The following is a 19,489-nucleotide window of genomic DNA, read 5'->3' as shown; positions in this document are numbered from 1 at the left end:
TTATTTTTCAACTGAATAATAAAAATGATAAATAAAATAAATATTTATTTTTCTACCAAATAATAAATAAAATAAATATTTATTTTTTAATCAAAAAATAAATAAAAAAAATATTTATTTTTCAATAAAAAAAAAAAAATATTTATTTTTCAATTAAATAATAAATAAAATAAATATTTATTTTTCAATCAGATAATAAAAATAATAAATAATATTTAAATAATTATTTTTCAACTAAATAATAAAAATAATAAATAAAATAAATATTTATTTTTCAATCAAATAACAAATAAAATTATTTATGATAAGTAATTGAATTCTTGTAAAAATTTTATTATTTTTGTAAATATTTAACTTTTCAAAAATAAAAAAAAATTGAAAATAAAAAAAAAATAAAAAAAATTTTGAAATTGAAAATAATTGGAATACCAAGAAAATTGTACTTATTTATAAAAATAATAAAATTCTTGCAAAAAAAAATTTATGAAAAAATTTGTAATAATTCAATTCCTCAGAAATTTTATTAATTTTGAAAATAATTGAAATGTTTTGAAGAATATTAATAAAATTTTTTTAAAATAATTTAATTTTTTCGAAGAATTCAATTAAAATTGTATTAATAAAAATAATTGAAATCCTGCAAAAAATTTTATTATTTATTCTGAGTAATTGAATTCTTGTAAAAATTTTATTATTTTTTTGAGAATAATTAACTTTTTTTGAAGAATTGAAATTCAAAATAATTGAAATACCAAGGAAAAATTTATTAACTTATAAAATTAGATAAATTCTTGCAAAAAATTTTATTGAAAAAATTTATAATAATTCAATTCCTAAGAAATTTTTATTATTTTTGAAAATAATTGAATTTTTTCGAAGAATTCAATTAAAATTGTATAAAAAAAAATAATTGAAAAAAAAATATAAAAAATGAAAAAAAAAATAATAAAATAAAAAATTTTTTATTGAAAAAAAATAATTGAAATCCTGCAAAGAATTTTATTATTTATGATAAAGTAATTGAATTCTTTTAAAAATTTTATTATTATTGAAAATAATTAACTTTTTCCGGAAAATTGAAATTGAAAATAATTGAAATGTCAAAAAGAATTTACTTATATTTATGAAATTAATTAAATTCTTGCGAAAAATTTTATGAAAAAATTTTTAATAATTCAATTCTTCTGAAATTTTATTATTTTTGAAAATAATTGAATTCTTTCATTATTAATTTTTTTTAAATAATTGAATTCAAGAGAAAAATTTCATTAATTTTCTAAATAATTGAAATTTTGCAAATATTTTATTATTTGTCAAAATAATCTAATTTTTTTTTCAAATGTTCCAGAAAATTGTAAAAATAATTGAATATTCGAAAAGAATTTTTATAAAATACTTTTTCAAATAATTGAATTTTTTCGAGGAAATAAAAAAAATTTATATAAATAATTGAATTTTTCCAAGAAATCCATTAAAATTGCAGTAGAATTAAAACCAAAGAAGAATTTTATTTTTGAAAATAATTGAATTCATACAAAAACAAAATTTATCAAAATTTTAAAAAAATTGAATTTTTCTGAAAAATTTGATTTAAGGGCATTTGAAACTTGATGACGTCACACATGCTTTGCATAAACTGAAACGTCATCAAGGTTCAAATGCCCTTAAATTATATTAAAAATTATTGAAATCCTCTAAAGAATTTTATTATTTATAATATAATTGAATTTTTACAAACGATTTTATTATTTTTTTTAAATAATTGAAATTAAGAGAAAAATTTTATTATTTCTGAAAATAATTGAATTCTTTGAAGAATTATAATAAAATTTATTTAAAATAATTGAATTTTTCGAAAAATTCTATTAAAATTGAATTAAAAATAATTAAAATCCCGCAAAGAATTTTATCATTTTTATGACAAATTATTGAATTCATGATTAGAATTTTACTCATTATAAAAATAATTGGATTCTTACGAAAAATCTTATTAAAAATGTAAAAAATTAATAATTGAATTATTTCGAAAAATTGAAATTAAAAATAATTGAAATATCAAGATGAATTTTTTTATTTGCAAAAATAATTGAATTCTTCCAAGAAATTTTATAAAAAAAAAATTTTGATATTACAATATTCCTGTGAAATTTTACAATTTTTAAAAATAATTGAATTATTTTGGGGAATTTTAATGAAAAAGACAAGAATAATTGAATTTTACAAAGAATTCAATTATAATTTTATTAAAAATTAAAAATAATTGAAATTTTGCAAAAAAATTTTATTATTTATGATAAATAATTGAAATCCTGCAAACAATTTTATTAATTTTTAAAAATAATTGAAATCAAATGAAAAATTCTGTTATTAAAAATAATTATTGACTTCTTGTAAATATTTTACTATTTCTGAAAATAATTGAATTCCATCGGAGGAATTTTCATAAAATTTTTAAAAATAATTTGTATTTTTTCGAAGAATTCAATTAAAATTGTATTAAAAAAAATAACTGAAATCTTGCAAAGAATTTTATTATTTGTGATAAATAATTGATTTTTATAAAAAAAATTTATTATTTTTTTCAAATAATTTAAATGCCGAGAAAAATTTTACTAAAAGAAAATAATTGAATTGACGAAAAGAATTTTTTTTAATTAAGATAATAATTGAATTCTTTCATTGAATTTTTAAACTTTGAATTGAATTCTTTCAATGAATTTTTAAACTTTGAATTGAATTCTAATAGGTTTTGAAAATAAAAGAATCTTGTTTATTTTTCAACCAAATAATAAATAAAAGAAATTTTTTCCTTTTTATTATCATCATCTTTTTTTACATACATTTGCTCTCGCGACAATATTTTTCATTCACTATTTATTTTTTACCCTTATTCCCAAATTAAAAATTAAAAAAAAAAAAATTTCCCCTTCTTTTTAAAAAGTACATACAGAAAAAAATCATTTTTTCCCAAATGTCAAATTATAATGAAAAAGTTCTTTTTTTTTGTTGAAAAAATGTTATTACAAAATTTACGCACAACTATAAAGAGACTTCACTTAACAATTAAATAACAACGCACGAAGGAATGATGTCAATATATTTTTTTTTCTCTTTTTAGAGAAATAATGTCACATACGAAAAAAAAGGAAAATAAAATTCTCTGAATAAATTTCTGGATATTTTGTTTTGTTTTTTGGCAGATTCGTTGTATTAAGACAATCTTAATAAATATATTATTTTTATTTTTTTTGGGGGGCAGGTAATTTCTTGGTAGAAATTAGCCTATTTTGCTTTTTAAAAACTGAAATGTCAGTCTTGTTCCCTCTTTTCATTTCTCAAGGATTATAAATGCCAATTTGATTTACTTTGTACAAATAATTGAATTATTAATTTTTTTTTTTTGTTTTTGCGAGAAAGAAATAATATTAATTAATTTACATCCATCACAGAGGATCGTTTTTTTTTCTTCTTCTTCTGCTTCTTCTTTGTGTCTTTGAATTGACAAAATAAAGAATCTGGAAAAGACGTTGCAAAATATATTATTCTTTCCCAGAAAAATTCTTTTGTTTTTCTTTTTTTTTTTCTGAAACTTTGTACAATGGATCTACTTATTCTACTACTGAATAAAATACTTTTTCTTCTTTTTTATTTTTGGATTTGTTAAGGAATTTGCAATTTTTAGCATTGAAAGATCAACTTTCATTTTCTTTTCCTCTTTTTCTTCTTCTTCTTCTTCTTCTTCTTCTTTTTCTTTTTCGTCTTTTAGTTCTTTTTCCTCTTCTTCTTCTTTTTTGCCTTTTAGTTCTTTTTCCTCTTCTTCTTTTTCGCCTTTTAGTTCTTTTTCCTTTTCTTCTTCTTCCGCCTCTTCTTCTTTTTCATCTTTTTCCTTTTTTCCCCTTTTCTTCTTTTTCTTTTTCTTTAAAGAAAAAAAAGACGAAGTCTTTTTTTCTTCTCTTTAAAGAAAAAAAAGGCGAAGGCTTTTTTTCTTCTCTTTAAAGAAAAAAAAAGGCGAAGGCTTTTTTTCTTCTCTTTAAAGAAAAAAAAGGCAAAGGCTTTTTTTCTTCTCTTTAAAGAAAAAAAAAAGGCGAAGGCTTTTTTTCTTCTTTTTTTTCTCTTTAAAGAAAAAGAAGAAGGCTTTCGCCTTCTTCTCACTGCTTCATTCCACTGTCGCGCAGCCAGTGATGAAAATCATTCTCGGAAGTTAAACCCTCAATTGCTGAACTGTCCTGCTGAAGAATAGTTTCTGCACTTTTTGTCGCACTAATTTTACTGATTGCCTTCGTCTCGGAACGCTTTGTATTCGACGAATCGGGAAATTCGTGCGCTGATGTTGTCTGTGGAAGAAGTGGTCGTTGACAGTGAAGCATTAATTCTGGACCGCCACCGTAAATGTGTAGTAAAAATTGCCAAAGTTCTTCGGGTATTTGTCCATAGTCCGAGCCTGTGAATAAAAAAGGAACAAAAAAAATGTTAAACATCATTTTAGAAAAAATTACCATATAATTACCATAATATATAAATTACCATATTATTTTCTATAAAAACTACAACTGCAATTCTTCCAAAATTCAATTATTTTTTTCAAGAATTTTTCAAACAAAACTTATTCACAACTTGAATAATTTTTTTTTTAAGAAAGTAATAAACACTATTTTTAAAATAAATTATTTTAAATTAATCTTTAAATTATTAATTGAATAATCTAGTAAAAAAACAAAGAAAAAAATTAAAAATAAAATAAAATAAAAAAAAATAATTGAAAATATAATAAAAGAATTGATAATCAAATAACAAACTGAAAAAAAATTGAAAATCCAATAAAATAATTGAAAAATCAAATAAGAAATAATAATTTAAAAAACAAGTAGAAAATTTAAAAAATTTAAGAAAATAATTAATTTATTTTCAAGAATTTTATAAAAAAAAAACATTTAAAAAATTCAATTTCTGTCAATACTTTTTTGAAATAATTAAAATTCTTTGGGAAATTTTAATAAATTTTTTTAAATAATTGAATTTTCGAAAATTCAATTATATTATAACAAATTATAAAAAATTCTGTTTAAAATCTTTTCTTTTAATTCAAGTACTTATGAAAATTACAAAAATAATTTTTTTTTTAAATTCGTTTACCTGCTTTCAAGACAATTTGTCCATTTTTATTCACAACTATCGAACTATTATCAATTGGTCCAGGAGGTTGAATCTCCTTTCTCTTCGCAAAGCTCTGCCATTGTCTCAGCCACGCCATTGCCAGTGCATAGACAGAAGTTGGATTCTCCGAATTGTGATTTAGTCTCTGAAACATGTCCATTTCGTAAAGTCGCCGTTTCTCCAACGACTCGTATTTCTCCTCACAAATTGGACATTCGTAAAGATGCGTGCAAGCCGGTCCTCCTCCAAACCTACAGACAGAAAATTTGTTGAATTTTAACTAAGAATTTTAAAATTTATAAAACAGGGTGTCTACTATTTTCGTTTAACAAAATTCCCGGTTATTTCCCGGTTTTTCCCGGCTATATCCTAATTTTTTCCCGGTTTTTTTTCTTATCAAATTTAAATTTAAATTTGATTTCAAACATAAATAAATCATTAAATTTTTTGAAAATAATGTTTTTTTCAGTAATTTTAATTAAAAACTTGGAAAATACTTGAATTAAACAAAGAATTTTTTCAAGTTTTTAAAAATAATCTTGTCTCTTTATAATTATAATTGAAAATTGGATTTTTCAATTTTATTAAAATTACATTGATAATAATTGAACTTCTGCAAAGAATTTTACTATTTATAAAAATAATTGAATCCTTCCAAAGAATGCTATTATTTATGAAAATAATTTAATTCTTGTGAAGAATTTTATTAAAATTTTTGAAAATAATAAGCAGCAATAATTAATTCTTTACTTAATATGTAATAAACATTTAATTTGCTCAAGAAATAAATAAATATCATTTATTTGAACATTCAGAAATTTGAAATGATAAAAATTTAAGAGAAGTTTAATAATTATAATTATTAAATAATAATAGAATAGTATAATTTTTAGAAGCAAAAAATTGATTTAAAACTGTAAGAGGGACTTTAAATTTTAAAAATAAAATTATAATTATGGTCACTAACTTCCCTTGATTATTTTCGAAAAATTTAAATAAAATTCTTTAAAAGAATTCAATTATTTTTCAAAAAAAGTAAAAAAATTTCAATGATTTGTTTAGAAAAATTCAATTATCTTGAAACAATAGAATTGAAAAATTACAACAATTTTATTTTTTAGACAAAAAAAATTTTGCGAAAGTTTAATTTTATTAAACAATTTTAAGTATGTATATTTTTTTAAAATAACTAATAAAAATTTTAATTATTAATCTTCGGAGTAAGAAACATGAATACATTAGAATTTTACTCTTTATAATATTCAATTATTAATCAATTATTAAATTAAAATACTTTGAAAATTCTATTTGTTAAAAAGTTTCTAATGAATTTCTTTAACAAATTTAATTACATATTTTCAGTCGAATTTCACAATATTTCTATTAACTCCATAATTTTTTTTAAATTTATTTACATAATATATTTGAATTGGTAACTGATTTTTTATCATCAAATTAATTATTTTTAACTAACTTAAATTTAGAGAACAGTATAAATATCTATAAAAATTGAAATAAAAATTGATTTTTTAAAAACAAATTAAAATAATAAAACTTTTTTAATTTTTGTGAAAAAATTCCCGGTTCGGTATAAAATTCCCGGCTAATTCCCGGTTTTTCCCGGTCAAATAAAATTCCCGGTTATTTCCCGGTTTTCCCGGAATTCCCGGTTAGTAGACACCCTGATAAAAATAATTGAATTCTTGCGAACGATTTTATTTAGATTTTTACGAAAAATTGCATTTTAACGAAGAATTTTATAATTTATAAAAATAATTGGATTTCAACGAAGAATTTTATTTAGATTTTTAAAAATAATTTAATTTCAAGGAAGAATTTTATTTAGATGTTTAAAAATAATTGAATTTTAAAGAAGAATTAAAATTTATAAAAATAATTGAATTCTTTCTGAGAATTTTATTTAGATTTTTAAAAATAATTGAATTTTAACTAAGATTTTTATAATTTATAAAAATAATTGAATTATTTTGAAGGATTTATTATAAATTTTAGAAAAAAATTGAATTCTTTGCAAAAAAAAATTACTATTTTTCCAAAATATTTGAATTTCAACGAAGAATTTGATAATTTATAAAAATAATTGAATTCTTGCGAAGAATTTTTTTCAGATTTTTACAAATAATGGAATTTTAACGAAGAATTAAAATTTATAAAAATAATTCAATTATTTCGAAGGATTTATTATAAATTTTAGAAAATAATTGAATTCTTTGCAAAAAAATGTACTTTTTTCAAAAATATTGAATTTCAACGAAGAATTTCATAATTTATAAAAATAATTTAAATTCAACTAAGAATTTTATTTAGATTTTTAAAAATAATTGAATTTCAACGAAGAATTTTATAATTTATAAAAATAATTGAATTCCTGCGAAGAATTTTATTTAAATTTTTACAAATAATGGAATTTTAACGAAGAATTAAAATTTATAAAAATAATTCAATTAGTGCGAAGAATTTATTATAAATTTTAGAAAATAATTGAATCCTTTGCAAAAAATTTACTTTTTTTTAAAAATATTGAACTTCAACGAAGAATTTTATAATTTATAAAAATAATTGAATTTCAACGAAGAATTTTATTTAGATTTTTAATAATAATTGAATTTCAACGAAGAATTTTATAATTTATAAAAACAATTGAATTCTTGCGAAGAAATTTTGAATAATTGAATTCAGAAGTTTTCTTAAAAATTCCTTTTTTTTTGAAAAGGTTTTAAATTAAATGCTTTGAAAATTTGATTTTTTTTCTCTTTTTAACTAAGAATTCTTGGGAATTAATTTTTTTTTAATAAGAAGAATTTCCCTATAATCGTTGGAAATTTCGTTAAATTGAATTGTAAACAAATTTGAAAATTCTCAAAGAATTTAAAAAAAAAAAATTATTTAAAATTTAATTGATTTAAAGAAGAATTTTAGTTAAAAATTCTAAAAAAAAAAATAATTGAATTGAAATAAAATAAAAAAATAATGATTTTATCACTCGGTCATTATCGATTTCTTCTTGTTTACAATTATAAATAAATTTACAATTTTTAGAATTTCAAAAAGTTTTGAATTTGAATCTTCAAATAAAATTATTAATGTTTTCAAAAATTTTTCCAATTAAACAAAATTCGTAAATATAAATGTAAATAGAACCTTTTTTTTCAGTATCAAATAATTTTTAGAGCGAATCAAAATATTTCTTAGGGAAAAGTTTTCAAAATTTCGTTTGAAAATAATTGAATTTCAACGAAGAATTTTATAATTTATAAAAATAATTGAATTTCAACGAAGAATTTTATAATTTATAAAAATAATTGAATTTCAACGAAGAATTTTATAATTCATAAAAATAATTGAATTCTTGTGAAGAATTTTATTTAGATTTTTAAAAATAATTGAATTTTAACGAAGAATTAAAATTTATAAAAATAATTGAATTATTTTGAAGGATTTATTGTAAATTTTAGAAAATAATTGAATTCTTTCGCGAAATTTTAATAAAATTTTTGTTGAAAATAATTGAATTCTTTGCAAAAGAATTCTTGCAAATTTTACTATTTACAAAAATAATTGAATTTCAACGTAGAATTTGATAATTTATAAAAATAGTTGAATTCTTGCGAAGAATTTTTTTCAGATTTTTAAAAATAAGTGAATTTTAACGAAGAATTTTATTATTTATAAAAATAAATGAATTTCAACGAAGAATTTTATTTAGATTTTGAAAAATAATTGAATTTTAACGAAGAATTTTACAATTTATAAAAATAATTGAATTCTTGAGAAGAAATTTTGAATAATTGAATTCAGAATTTTTAAGTTTTCTTAAAAATTCCTTTTTTTTTGAAAATTTTAATTATAATTATTTGAATTTATTTTGAAAAGATTTCAAGTTAAAATCTTTGAAAATTTTGAATTTTTCCCTCTTTTTAACTTTCTTTTTTTCCCTCTTTTTTTTGGGAATTAATTTTTTTAAATGGAAATTTAAACGAAATTTTGAATTTTTCCCTCTTTTTTTGGGAATTAATTTTTTTAAACGAAAATTTAAACGAAATTTTGAATTTTTCCCTAAGAAATATTTTGATTCGCTCTAAAAATTATTTAATACTAAAAAAAATGTTCTATTTACATTTATTTGCGAATTTCTTTAATTGGAAAAATGTTCCAAAAATATTAATAGTTTTTATTTCAGGAAAGAAGAAAATTAAATTTTTTGTCGCAACCCTGTTTTTTTTTAATAAAATGTTCTCGTGAGTTCGAGACAAAGAATAAAATAAAAAATACAAAAAATCTCACTCACTTGCTGTAGAGAAATTCCCAAACCGCTTGCGGAATTGGCATACTGATTTTATCGACAAATTGCGCCCTAATTGGATTGACACCGCCATGGGGGCACAAAAAATCCGAATTATCAATTGGTCCAGGCTCGGAGAATGTATTAAATCGATTAATCCACTGCCGCGAGACAAAGAAATTCAAATCCGAAGGCTCCCTCGCCGACAATTCCATGAGTTCCATTGTCTTATCCCTGAGTCGCATCATTTCCGGCGACGATTTCTTGTAAAACAAAACATACGCCTCACAATTGCTCACCGTCTCGGGCGGCACTTGCGTCACGCATTGATCGTCAAATTCAAACCATTGACTCACAATCGGATTCAGTGCGTAGCACGTGTAATGCCCGCCGCCCGCCGTTCCATGATGGCAAATCACCGAAATTAAATCGTAGGTGGTCACTGTCGACACGCATTCCTTGTGCAAATAGGGCCGCATGTCGAGGCCCTCCAATGGAAATGAGACGAAATTTGCTATTTTCGAACTGAACATGAGTTCGTGGCGAAAGCGCTTCAGGTGGACGCACAAAACTTCGGGCAGTTCGAGAACTTTGGAGAATTTAATGCCGTTACGAAGTTTATTGCATTTCTCGCAGCTGTACATGTTGTCGCCCTTGAGTTCGTCGGCGCTGAAGAAGGCGGACAAGCAGTCGTGGAGACTGACGACGGGGCCCCAGAACCATGAGCGCATCCACTGAAAGAACCAGGTGAACCAGCCGGATTGATTTGTCACGTAGACAACGTCCGAGCAGGGTCCGGCTTTTTGGGGTGTTAATGAGCCCTGATGGAGCATGTCGATGTGATCTCTGCTTGGTATCGGTAGCGATAGATCCTGGAAAAGAAAAGAATTATTTTTTTCATCCTCAATATCGAAAAGGCAAATATTTGACTATTTTTTCTTTTAATTTGGCAAAAAGGAGAATTATTTTCCAAAAAATAAGCGAAAAGGTGAATTATTTTCTATTTGGCAACTTTTTTGTTACAATTAGGAGAAAAGGTAAATTATTTTCCAAAAATATTAAATTGAATTAAAAGAATTCGCACTCATCTACTAAAACCTATTATTTGATAAAATTCTAAGCAAGAACTCAATTATTTTCATAAATAATAAAACTTATCAAAGAATTTCAATTATTTTTAATACTATTTTTAATTAATTAATCGAAAAATTAAATTATTTTCACAAATAAAGATCAATTATTTAAAATAAAATTTTTATATAATATTTATTATATTTCGAAAAAATTAATTATTTAAAACAATGTTTATAAAATTCTTATGAACAATTCAATTATTTTCAAAAATAACAATTTTTTTCACAGAAATTCAATTCCAGGGTGTCTACTATTTTCGTTGAACAAAATTCCCGGCTTTTCCCGGCTATATCTTAATTTTTTCCCGGTTTTTTTTCTTAAAAAAAAAAAAAAAAAATTTCAAACATAAATAAATCTTTAAATTTTTTGAAAATAATTGAATTAAACGAAGAATTTTTTTAATTTATTTTAAAACTAATCTTGTCTCTTTATAATTATAATTGAAAATTTGATTTTTCAATTGTATTAAAATTATATTAATAATATTTGAATTTCTGCAAAGAATTTTACTATTTATAAAAATAATTGAATCCTTCCAAAGAATGCTATTTATTTATGAAAATAATTTAATTCTTGTGAAGAATTTTATTAAAATTTTTGAAAATAATAAGCAGCAATAATTAATTATTTACTTTATAAGTAATAAACATTTAATTTGCTCAAAAGAAACAAATAAATATCATTTATTTGGACATTCAGGAATTTAAAATTATAAAAATTTAAGAGAAGTTCAATAATATTTTTAGAAGCAAAAAATTGATTTAAAACTGTAAGAGGGACTTAAAATTTTAAAAATAAAAATATAATTACGGTAACTAATTTCCCTTGATTATTTTCGAAAAATTTAAATAAAATTCAATTATTTTTCAAAAAATGTAAAGAAATTTCAATTATTTCAAAAATTTTCAATTATTTCTTTAGAAAAAATCAATTTTCTTGAAAGAATAGAATTGAAAAATTACAACAATCTTATTTTACAGATTTAAAAAAAAAATTGTGAAAGTTCAATTTTATTAAACAATTTTAAGTATGTATATTGTATACCTATTATATACATTGTATAACTATAAAAATTGAAATAAAAAGTGATTTTTTAAAAACAAATTGAAATAATAAAACTTTTTTAAGTTTGGTATAAAATTCTCGGCTAATTCCCGGTTTTTCCCGGTTAGCAGACATCTTTAAAAAACTTCAATTGTTTTCATAAATACATAATAAAATTCTTCTCAGGAATTAAATTTCAATTATTTTTAATACAATTTTATAGGAATTATTAAAAAAATATAATTATTCTTAAAAATTTAATTTCAATTCCTCGAAAAAACAATTATTTAAAAAAATATTACAATTTTTCACAGGAATTCAATTATTTTCAAATAATTGAATATTTAAGAAGAATTTTAATTAGAAATTCTAAAATAATTAAATTTTTCTTAAAATAATAAAACTATTTAAGAATCAAATTTTCAACTTTATTAAAAAAAAGTCTTAAAATAATTGAAGTTTTAAAATAGGATTCAATTGTTATTGTTTAAAGTAACTGAAATTTTTTTCTCAGATTATAATTAAAAATAATCAAAATGATTCAATTTTAAGAAAATTTGGTTTTCAATTTTTAGAGAATTGAATATTTGAAGAAATTATGTTAAAATTTTAGAAAATAATTGAATTCTCCACGGATTTATGTTCAAAGTTTTAAAACAATTGAAATTCTCGACGATTTTTAGTTAAAAATTCTAAAACTCAATTGAATTGAACTCAAAATTCAATTGAATTCTCGACCAATTTGACTTCAAAATTCTAAAACAATTGAATTCACGATGAATTTCACAGGAATTCAATTATTTTCAAATATTTTAATAAAATAGTTCGAAAGAAATTATTTATTTTAAGTACAATTTTAATTAAATTTTTTTGAAGTAATTCAATTATTCTTTTAGATTTTAATAAAAATCTTCCCAAAAATTCAATTATTTTCATAAATAAGAATATTCATCACAAGAATTAAATTATTTTTAAAATTAATAAATTTCTTCTTGGAAATTCAATTATTTTAAAAAATTCTAATAAATTCATTCGCAAAAATTCAATTATTTTCATAAATAATAAAATGCTTTATAGGAATTCAATTATTTTTTTAAAAATTTAATAAAATACCACAAAGACATTCAATTATTGTCAAAAATTTTAATTGAATTCTTTGTAAAATTTAATTCTTTTTAAAAACTTTTCGCAATTCAATCGTTTTCAATATCATCTATTTTCATAAAATTTTCAACCAGAATTCAATTATTTAAAAAATTTTTTGTAAAAATCTTTTTAAGAATTCAATTCTCCTCATGAATAAAATTTTCAATTATTTTAAAATTTTGAACTAAAATTCGCAGAGAATTCAATTGTCTTAGAATTTTGAACATAAATTCGTCGAGAATTCAATTATTTTCTGAAATTTTAACATAATTTTTTTAAATATTCAATTCACTAAAAATTAAAAACGAAATTTTGTTAAAATTAAATCATTTTGATTACTTTTAATTATAATCTGTAAAAAAAACTTCAATTACTTTAAACAATGTCAATAAAATTCTTTTAATACATCAATTAGTTTAAGAACTTTTTATATAAATTATTTAAAAAAATTCAATTATTTCAAAAAAGTTTCAAGATTTTCATAAATATTCAATTATTTTAAAATTGTGTACCGAATTCGTAAAAAATCCAATTATTTTCTAAAATATTTACATAATTTGTTTAAATATTCAATTTTTATTTAAATTAAAAAAAGAATGTAAGTCTTTCAAAATTTAATTATTTTCATATTTTTAAAAATTTAAAGATGTTTTTTTTTTTAATAAATTTGTAAATTCGATTCTTTAACAGTTTTATTATTTTAGGGAAATTTAAATATTTTAGAATTTCTAATTAAAATTCTTCTTGAATATTCAGTTGTTTGAAAATAATTGAATTCCTGCGAAAAATTCTAATACTTTTGTAAATAATTGAATTCTTCCAAAGAATTTAAAAAAAAACATGTTTTTAAATAATTGATTTTTTTCATACTACAAATTGTAGTAAAAAATAATTAAAATCTTGCGATGAATTTTATTATTTATGAAAATAATTGAATAGTTGCTAACAATATTATTTCAAAATTTTCAAAAATAATTGAATTCCTGCAAAGAATTTTATTATTTATAAAAATAATTGAATTATTGCGAATAATTTTATTAAAATGTTTTAAAAGAATTGAATTTCTGTGAAAAAATTTGTTATTTTTGAAAATAATTGAATATTTCATAAGAATTTTATAAACATTGTTTTAAATAATTAATTTTTTTGAAATTTAATAAATATTAATAAAAATTTTATTTTAAATAATTGAATTCTTGTGGAAAATTTTACCTGTGAAAATAATTGAATTTTTCGATTAATTAATTGAAAATAGTATTAAAATAATTGAAATTCTTCGATGAATTTTATTAATTATGAAAATAATTGAATTCTTGTTTAGAATTTTATCAAAAAATCGTTTTAAAGAATTTGTTTATAATTTTTTGTAACAGTTTTTTTATTTCTATTATTAGCGAATTTTAAATAGTGGAAATTGATTAAAAAAACAGAAATAGTAGCTTTTAGTGGCTGAAATGAAAAAAAGTACCTAAATAGTAGCATAACGTAAAAAAATAGTTTTTTTTACCTGAAACGTTTCGACTCGAGTCGAAATTCGATTACAAGTGAGACATTCAACGCTACTAAGTAGTTTCCCATCGAAAGTATCGCTGATAATACTCTTTGTCTTAATTTGCTTTTTGGGTGAATTTTGTGACGATCTTTGTGAGCCGGAAAATTCGCCGACATTTGTCCTGTTGGTGAATTTATTTCGTCCTTTTTCCGACTGTGAAACACGTGAATAGCGTCGTTTCGTTCCACGTTCACCTTCATCGCTCAGAGAACTCTGTTCACTGACACCCGAGTCGCACGTCTCATATTCAGCGTCCGATTGACTTGAACCAGTGCCATCGATTTCCGTCTCATCGTCGTCCGACGAATGTTCGCCGAAATTCTTCAATCGCAATTCCTTATTATCGTCCTCGACGTGTTCCTTTAATTCCTCGTGCAATTGATCCATGAAACACCGAAGAAATTCCTGCGTGTCGTGCTGATGATAGCCACGAAACATTGGATGTACCTTGAAAAAATTTTTGAAAACTAAACATTATTTTGACAAAATTTAAATTCAATTCGGTAAAAGGGAATTTTGTTTTCGAATATAAAATGAAAAAAGGGAATTTTCGCTTCGAATGTAATTCGAAAAAAGGAAATTTTGAAATTTGAAAAAGGGAATTTTCGCTTTGCATATAATTCGAAAAAAGGAAATTTTTGTTTTAATTATAATTCGGAAAAAAGGAATTTTGGCATCGAATAAAATTGAAAAAAGGGAAATTTTGCTTTCGAGTATAATTCGAAGAAAGAAAATTTTTGCTTTAAATATAATTCGAAAAAGGAGAATTTTGGCTTCAAATAAATTTCGAAAAAGGGGAATTTTGTGTTTCGAAAAAAGGGAATTTTTGTTTTGATTACAATTCGAAAAAAGGAAGAAAATTCTTACGGTCCGAATTCCAGAAAGAATTCCATGAGGCACGACGTAACCTCGATTTTTACGATTCCACATGTCTCGCACCAGATTCAAATAACTAAGACTGAGACCGTGTTTCCTGTCTTTTGAAATGTAAGTCGCCATGTGAGCGCAATCGAGGAAAAATTGCGTCAACGGCGGAACGTTGGACAATGCCTGCAGCGCTGCATTCATGTAGCACGTGTTTCCAATATTCTGCAGGCCCACAAGTCCCCTTGGCTTCCCACTGAAATCCTTTCCATCGTCCGAGTCCGTACTGTCCGGCGAATCGGACGGAGAAAATTTCTCATTCCCCGCATCCCCTTTCTCAGAGCTTATTCGACTTTCCCTCAGCTCCTGATCTCGTCTACTCTCCAGGAATCTAAAAAAAATTCATTCTTTCATCATCTTGCAAATAATTATCTATTTCAATAATAAAATATTCAAATAGACTAAAATAAAAAAATAAAAAAAAATATAATCAAATAATTGTAGGAAAAAATAAAATAATAATTACAGGGTTGCCACAGTTTTTATATTTTAAAATTCCCTGACTTTTCCCGGTTTTCCAGGTAAAAAAAATATTTTTTCCCTGACTTTCATTAATTTTAAATGAAGACGAAATATCGCATATTTATTTAAAACAAAATTTTAAATACAATGTTCTTAAAAATAAAAAAAAAATTCTTATTTTTAAGAATATGGTACTTAAAATTTTTTTATGATTTTTACATAAGTGTCATTTGCATTTAAAAATAGGGTAAAGCTCGTTCAAATTTGAAAATTATGACGGAATTCCCGATTTTTTCACCATTTTCCCTGACTTTTCCCGGTTTTCCAGGTACTTTTGCATTTCCCTGACAATTCCCGGTTTTCCCGGTTTTCCAGACCTGTGGCAACCCTGTAATTGTAATAAAGAGTACGTGATAAATAATTATAATAACAAATTATAACAGATAATTTAAAAATAAATTAAAAATTAATTAAAAATTAAATTAATTAAAAAAATTAATTAAAAATAACTAATTTTAGTATAAAAATAAAAATAATAATTATAAAGAATAAAGTGAATAATTTATAGAAGAATAAAAAAAAATGATTACAATAAATTTTTTCAAATAAAGAAAATTATAATCGAAAAAAAATAAAAACAAATAATTAATAAAAAAAACATACAAATACTACAAAATATTTTTTTACTAAATAATAATAATTATAATAAAAAGAAAAATAAAAAATTATAACAATTACAATTTTTCAAAAATTCGAAAATTGAAATATAAATTTTATTAGAATTTTCAGGAAAATAATTAAAATTCTCCGAAGAATTTTATAATTTAAATGAAAATAATTGAAATTCTCCGAAGAATTTTATAATTTAAATGAAAATAATTCAATTCATGCGACGAATTATATTAAAATTTTTGAAAATACATTGAATTTTAATAAATAATTATTTTCAATTATTTTTTTAAATTTTTAACTAAAATTCTTACAAATATTCAATTATTTTCAAAAACACTAAAATTAAATTTAATTAGAATTTTTTAGAAAATAGGTAATAGAATTTCTCAAAGAATTTTATTATTTAAATGAAAATAATTCAACGGTTTTGAAAAATTTCATTAAAAATTTATGAAAATAATTCAGTTACAAAAAATAAATACCTAGTAAATATTTTATTCAAATAATTAAATTCTTTTGAGAACATTTTTTTATGATTTTTCAATATAATTTAATTTTAAAATTAATATTAAATTTTTCTTTAGAAATAAAATTGAATATTTAAGAAAAATTGAGTTAAATTTTTAAAAAATAACTGAATTTTTTTAAAGAGAAGTTTTTAAATGATTATTTATTAAAATAATCAAATATTTGTAAGAAATTTTGTTGAATTTTGCTTAAATTTAGTTTTAAAAAATCTGAAAATAATTGAATTTTTAATAAATTTATTTTCAAAAACTAAAAATAATTGAATTTTTAATAAATTTATTTTTTAAAAATCTAAAACTAATTGAATTTTCAATAAATTTGTTTTCAAAAACTGAAAACAATTGGATTTTCTATAAATTTATTTTTAAAATTTTTAAATAATTGAATTTTCTATAAATTTAGTTTTAAAAAATCTGAAAATAATTTAATTTTCAATAAATTTGTTTTAAAAAACTTAAAATAATTAGATTCTCAAAAAATTTATTTAAAAAATTTTTAAATTGAATTTTCTATAAATTAATTCTTAAAATTTTTAAATAATTGAATTTTTTATAAATTTATTTTTCAAAAACTGAAAATAATTGAATTTTCTATAAATTTATTTTTAAAATTTTTAAATAATTGAATTTTTTATAAATTTATTTTTCAAAAACTGAAAACAATTGAATTTTCTATAAATTTATTTTTAAAAAATCTGAAAATAATTAAATTTTCAATAAATTTGTTTTTAAAAATTTTTAAATAATTGAATTTTTAATAAATTTTTTTGAAAAATATGAAAATTATTGAATTCTCAATAAATTTATTTTCAAAAACTGAAAATAATTAAGTCTTCTATAAAATTATTTTTAAAAATTCTGAAAATAATTGAATTTTTAAAAAATTTGTTTTCGAAAACTGAAAGTAATTGAATTTTGAATACATTTGTTTTTAAAAATTTTTAAATAATTGAATTTTCGTTAAATTTAGTTTTAAAAAATCTGAAAATAATTGAATTTTCAATAAATTTATTTTTAAAAACTGAAAATAATTAAATTCTCAATAAATTTATTTTCAAAAACTGAAAATAATTTAATTTTCTATAAATTTTTTTCTAAAAAATCTGAAAATAATTCAATTTGCAATAAATGTATTTAAAAAATCGGAAAATAATTCAATTTTCATTAAATTTATTTTAAAAAATCTGGAAATAATTGAATTTTTAATAAATTTATTTTAAAAATCTGATAATAATTGAATTTTTAATAAATTTAGTTAAAGACTCCGAAAATTATTTAATTTTACAATAAATTTAGTTAAAAACTCAAAAAATAATTGAGTTTATAAAATGTTTTTATTGGAGTTTTTTTTAAAAGTAATCGAATTCTTTATCTGGAATTATATTTCAAATTCTGAAAATAATTGAATTTTAAAGTTAAATTTTTGTTGACAAAATTTAAATTATAAAAATAATCGAAATCTTTACGAATTTTAATTTAATTCTTTAAAATTAATTTAAAATTTGTATGAAATATTCTAATTATTGAAAATTTTAAGTTAGAATTTGCTAGAAATAATTAAATTTTAAAAGAATTGAAATAAATAACGTTCGAGAAAAAAATAGAATGAAATTGAAAAAAATACATTTGGAGTAGAAGATAAATTAAAGCTTAGAATTTAAAACGGGAAAAATAGAAAAAAATATTCATATAATTATAAAATAGGAAAAAAATTTATTGTAGTAAAAAAATAATAATAAAGTACAATAATAAAATACAAAAATAAACATACAATAATAAAATACAAAAATAAAATACAATAATAAAATATTATTGTAGTAGAAAAATGAATTAATTGAAAAAAATTAATTAATTAAAATAAAATTAATTTAGTTTATAAAAATTAAACATTTCAAAAAACGAAAATTAGGCTCTTTTTGCAAAAAGAAAACAAAAAAATTACTCACGTCTCAACAAGTAGTCGTTGTAGATCCGTTGATTTCGTATCAATACTCGATGCATCGCCAGCAAATTTTTTAAATTCAATTTGATTCGATTGATTTGAATTTTGCCATGCAAATACCTCATTACCACAGGAATAGCACCAAAATCTATTTGTACAAAGATTCATATGAATCGAATGATTTGGAAATTTACTATTGTGCACTGAACTGTGATCTGGATTTGTCTCAGCGCAACCAACCCATCGACAATCAGGATAGAGACATAACCAAAGATTTGGACCTTCACTCTCACATTCACTGCACTTTGTAAAACGATCCTTATAAGAGACGGCAATTTCAATAATTCCCGGATCACTTTGATTTGAAACGTGGGGACAATTTCTTGCTACGTGGGGCATTCTTTATTTTTTTTCTGTGGAAGAAATTTTGTTTCTCGAAAAATTCAGTATTTTTCAAAACACTTATGACAAGTATCGATTTAGTTGAATTACAATGATATGGTTCATTATTTGTGTATCGTGCTCTTTTTTCGAAGTGAGAAATTATTCTTTTTTTTTTTATCGTTCATCGCGAAACACATTTTTCTGTAACCATCATGACACGACACACGACAGAATTGCGCTGTCAG

General features: G+C 20.9%; 1 protein-coding gene across 1 annotated transcript; it reads right to left on the bottom strand.

Moving 5' to 3' along the window:
• Positions 1 to 4,135: 4,135 nt before the first annotated feature.
• On the bottom strand, positions 4,136 to 19,489 carry LOC122512635 (ubiquitin carboxyl-terminal hydrolase 33). The gene is made up of 6 exons (XM_043628580.1): positions 18,865 to 19,489; positions 15,201 to 15,588; positions 14,289 to 14,780; positions 9,464 to 10,329; positions 5,134 to 5,405; positions 4,136 to 4,441 (listed from the first exon to the last, which is right to left on the bottom strand). Exons 1-6 carry the CDS (start codon positions 19,257 to 19,259, stop codon positions 4,149 to 4,151), a joined length of 2,706 nt encoding a protein of 901 aa, XP_043484515.1. The 5' UTR covers positions 19,260 to 19,489; the 3' UTR covers positions 4,136 to 4,148.

Source organism: Leptopilina heterotoma, unplaced genomic scaffold (genome assembly GCF_015476425.1).
Source record: "Leptopilina heterotoma isolate Lh14 unplaced genomic scaffold, ASM1547642v1 Lhet_123, whole genome shotgun sequence".
In the NCBI taxonomy this organism is placed as follows: domain Eukaryota; kingdom Metazoa; phylum Arthropoda; class Insecta; order Hymenoptera; family Figitidae; genus Leptopilina; species Leptopilina heterotoma.
The sequence above is the reverse complement of the archived record's forward strand: the minus strand, read 5'-3'. Positions and strand labels throughout refer to the sequence as shown.